The 4,523-nt window shown below is 39.9% G+C and overlaps 1 protein-coding gene across 1 annotated transcript; it reads left to right on the forward strand.

Annotated features, from left to right (window-relative positions):
- Positions 1–241: 241 nt before the first annotated feature.
- Positions 242–3,465, forward strand: LOC139119614 (bis(5'-adenosyl)-triphosphatase enpp4-like). The gene is made up of 3 exons (XM_070683458.1): positions 242–560; positions 1,451–2,187; positions 3,032–3,465. The coding sequence occupies exons 1-3, from the start codon at positions 329–331 to the stop codon at positions 3,356–3,358; spliced, it is 1,296 nt and encodes a 431-aa protein (XP_070539559.1). The 5' UTR covers positions 242–328; the 3' UTR covers positions 3,359–3,465.
- Positions 3,466–4,523: the final 1,058 nt, after the last annotated feature.

Consider the following 4,523-nt stretch of genomic DNA (forward strand, 5'->3'; position numbering starts at 1 on the left):
CGATATATATATATATATATATATATATATAATATATATATATATTACATATATATATTCGGAAAGGCGAAATAAGTCGACTGGTCAAACTTTTAGGAAGTACTGTGCTAATTTCTCAACATATCGCCTCCAGGGGCGACTAGATGTGACCCCCCTCAAAGGACTTTAATCTTTAATATAAAATAATTTATTATATATACTCTAGTTCAGGTGACTGAAAGTTCACTGAAGATAGCCAGCACGGAGTATATTAACATTCTTCAAAGCCTTTGCTCTCCCTATCTTTATGTATTTTCTTCATTAGAAACCAATATCGGTCGATTAGAAAATGGTGTATTTCGCTCTTCGACGTCAGAACTTTGCGATCGTCGCCCTCCTGTTGTTATCAACTGTTCAAGCACGGTTACTCCTGATCTCATTCGACGGGTTTCGTCCGGATTACCTCGGCAATGCTCAGACGCCGAACTTTGACCAGTTCGTCAGTGAAGGTGTGGAAGCAGAGTACGTTGTACCTGCTTTCATAACCAAGACAATGCCGTGCCATCACACCATTATTACTGGTAGGTACAGACTCAGCCATTGGGCCGTCATGGAGAAGGGCACCTTGGTAACACCATCGTCTCATCGTCTGCTCCTGTTGTGGCGAGTTTTGCAAAAGAGTGTCTTTTTGTTTTCGGAGACTCAGCCCCCATGGTGTAATTTGGAGACAAGTGCTCCAGTTATTTATAATCATGTCTCATACTTACAGCAAAACGCTTTATCTATGCAATGATAATGAATAATCACAAACCATCATTTGCTCTGTATTTGTTACAAGTTAAACACAACTACCACCTACAGTACGAAATTGCTCTGGAAGTAGAGACACATTGTTGTAAATGGATTGAAATATTACCAACAGCAAAGTTACCGTTACACCCTTCTGACAAACGCTGTAGCCCTGAATTTCTGTTACCAATAACTGGTGAATCCATGACTTGAACGAAGTTGGATCAGTGACTAGGTTGAAGCTTTGTCTCGCCAAAATTGGTAAATGATCTCAGTATCTCCACGACAATGTTCTCGTCATATTTTATATGAAAATTTCCCCTCATTACGTGATAAAGACACGGTTGACATGTGCTTCGTTTTATAACTCTTGTTTCCAGTGTTCGCAACCGAATAGACTACACAACTTATACTCAATACATTTTTAGTGCGCACACGTTGTGAAATAGACGGTCAAGATTTGGCTCCTTGTCAGTGAAGTTTAATAATTTTGCAAGGAAAAATCCAAAAGTTTAGACCAGACTGCATCATCAATATCACTGTTACATGTCAAAAATCACAGTAGCCTTGGGTCGCACATCTAAGATGTTACAACTTAGTTGCTTCTAACAGAAGAAGAATCTGAAAAAATTGTAGAATTTATCCAGCTGCTCAATAAACTCTGTAAACTGCGCTTTTCTAGGATTGCATCCGGAAAGCCACGGCATTGTCGGGAATACCATGTACGACCCAGTCTTAGACGACACGTTTTGGTTCACGACGAAAGACACCGAGTGGTGGGACAACGGGGGTGAACCTCTATGGGTGACTGCGAAGAAGCAAGGCCTTACGACGGCCGCGCATTTTTGGCCGGGCGGTGAAACTGCCACAAACGGAGGCTACAAACCTGACATTTCACCACCTTACAACGGAAGCGAACCTTTCCGACAGCGTTTCGATACTGTCGTCGAGTGGATCGCAGAGCGGGACATTGATTTTACGTGCGTGTATATTACAGAACCCGACGCTGTGGGACACGCTTATGGGCCCGATTCCCAAGAAGTACGTGAGGAAACCGAGGAAGTCGACGACATCTTGGGCTACCTGATAGGTAACCTCAAACAACGGAAGGTCTACGACACGACTGACATCATAGTCATGACTGATCACGGTATGGTTGAAGTGTCACGTGATCGGAAGATCGATCTCTATGACTACGTGGATCCAAATGACGTTGAAAGAATCACAGAAACGGGGGCTATTATGAGTATCTTGCCAGCGGAGGACAAGACAATGAAGGTGTACGAATCATTGAAAGGAAAACATCCGAATATGTCTGTTTATAGGAAGGACGAAATTCCCGGTCGTTATCATTATGCAAATCACCGGAGGATTATGCCAATATTGGTTGTATGCGATGAAGGATGGGAGATTTTGGCGGTAAGAGACGTTTTGTCGCATGCATATGTATAAGTACAAACTTTTCAAAATAGTAACATGCCACGTATGCTAGTGTTACATGTAAATGGAAAACGAATGTATTTTGGGTACCGCATTTCAGTCATGAGAGTAAAAGATTAGCTAAACTCCCAATATCAGTAACTTAAAAAAAAACACCATTTTATTTCCGAACTAATTTTATAATGCATTTATATATCTGCTTGGTAGTACGCTTGTAAATATAAAATTTATGACCAAATTTGAATTTACTGGCACCCAGAATATGGCTGCCTGTATGCTGCTTTGTGTTAAATCTGGATATATCTCAGTCAAATCAGTGAGATAACACAAAAGTATGTGGTACCTGGCCCTGGGCCTTTTAAATGACCAACGCTGCAATAAAGATTATCGTTGTGGGCAGCTTTTACTGATAAAGGCACAGTAAATCTGCCGTTTGCACTGAGGAATAACGCTTAGGAGTTTAGTCTGACTGATAGGCCAATGTGTGGGACATGTCAACACCGATACATCTGGCGGCTAAATAGAGGTTACTTGGAGCCAAGGAGAGTAAAATTTGATGATATATAGAAGATTCAGATACAAACGTAATGTAACCTGATTGGTCAATTTAACTCTACTGTGATTGGTGCGCTCCAGGATCCGCAAGCGTTTGCATCAAGCTTGACATGTATTTCCAACGTAAGCTTACATGTTGCATAGAGAGTATATGGAGTCAATCAGTCACGAAACTTTATTCATTTTTTAAAATTTATTGATTGATTGATTGATTGATTCATTCATTCATTTGTTGATTCATTGCTTTAAATGTTTTTCATATTTTCAGAATTTTTCGGCTCAAAGTGAGAGTCGTATGGATTTAGCCGCCACCCATGGCTATGATAATTCACTGGCGTCGATGAGAAGTTTCTTTGTCGCTAGAGGGCCTAGTTTCAGAACCAGCTACAAAGCGGAGCCGTTTGACATGGTTGACGTCTACTCTCTCATGTGCCATCTACTCAGACTTGAACCAGCTCCCAATAACGGGTCGTTCGCCAATGTCAAGGACATATTAATAGATTTCACCAGTTTTTCACCCTCAAGTAGATCGTCGTTTTTTGCATCGGGTCTAACGTCTACGATATCAATATTAATTTTGAACTTGTTGGCTTAGTTATAAACCTGACGTTATTGCACAACCTATAATTCTAATCTCATAGGTTTGTATAATTTTAAACTCATCGTGCAAACATAATGATTTTTTCATACCTTGGACTTAAACCACAAACAGAATTGCTCTTGGCGAATAAAAATATTATTATCAACTTTTATGCTGTGTTTAAAGACCATGCTAATCAACCACGAGCCATGCTATGTTCGCTAAAATTAAGAAATTAAATCAATTTTGTCATTCTTAACCTTCTTAACATTCACGATGTTCTAAGTCTGAACAAGCCATTCTTAAGTTCACTTTAAAAAATGTAAAATATTGGGCTGCCTTCTGACCGATTCTTTTGCATTATTAGCCCCCACAATTAAGGTAAAAACCTTGTGTTTTCTGTTCGATGTCATTATTTTCAAATAACACATTTCATCCATCAAATCAAGTGCCTTTATATATACATATTATCCACAAACAACTGATTTTGATCGCTTCATTTAATCGCTACCACAGGCCGATAAAGCATTTCTCATATATTGGTAATTATAAAATATGAATATTATTGATAACATTTTATCTTTTGATCGCTTCATTGTCGCGAACAACCATGTTGACCCCGTGCACACTTTTCAAAGTGAGAGTCGTATGGATTTAGCCGCTACCCATGGCTATGTTGACCCCGTGCACACTTTTCAAAGTGAGAGTCGTATGGATTTAGCCGCTACCCATGGCTATGATAATTCCCTGGCATCGATGAGAAGCTTCTTTGTCGCTAGAGGGCCTAGTTTCAAGACCAGCTACAAAACCGAGCGCTATAGCCGATTGATATGGTCAGTGTGTGGTTGACGTCTACCCTCTCATGTACCATCTACTTGGACTTGAACCAGCTCCCAATAACGGGTCGTTCGCCAATGTCAAGGACATGTTAATAGATTTCACCAGTTTTGCACCCTCAACTCGGGCGCCGTTTGTTTCATAGGCTCTTACGTCTGTAGCAGTATTACTTTTGAAATCACTGGCTCAGTTATAAATCTCACAACGTCATTACATCACCTGGAATTCAAAATCGCATAAGATTGTATAATTTTGAAATTCATAGTGCCATACCTTGGACTTAAACCACAAGCAGGGTTGCTCATGGCAAATACAATTATATTTTGTCAACTTTAATGATATG

This window comes from Ptychodera flava, chromosome 20 (assembly GCF_041260155.1).
Source record: "Ptychodera flava strain L36383 chromosome 20, AS_Pfla_20210202, whole genome shotgun sequence".
Classification (NCBI taxonomy): domain Eukaryota; kingdom Metazoa; phylum Hemichordata; class Enteropneusta; family Ptychoderidae; genus Ptychodera; species Ptychodera flava.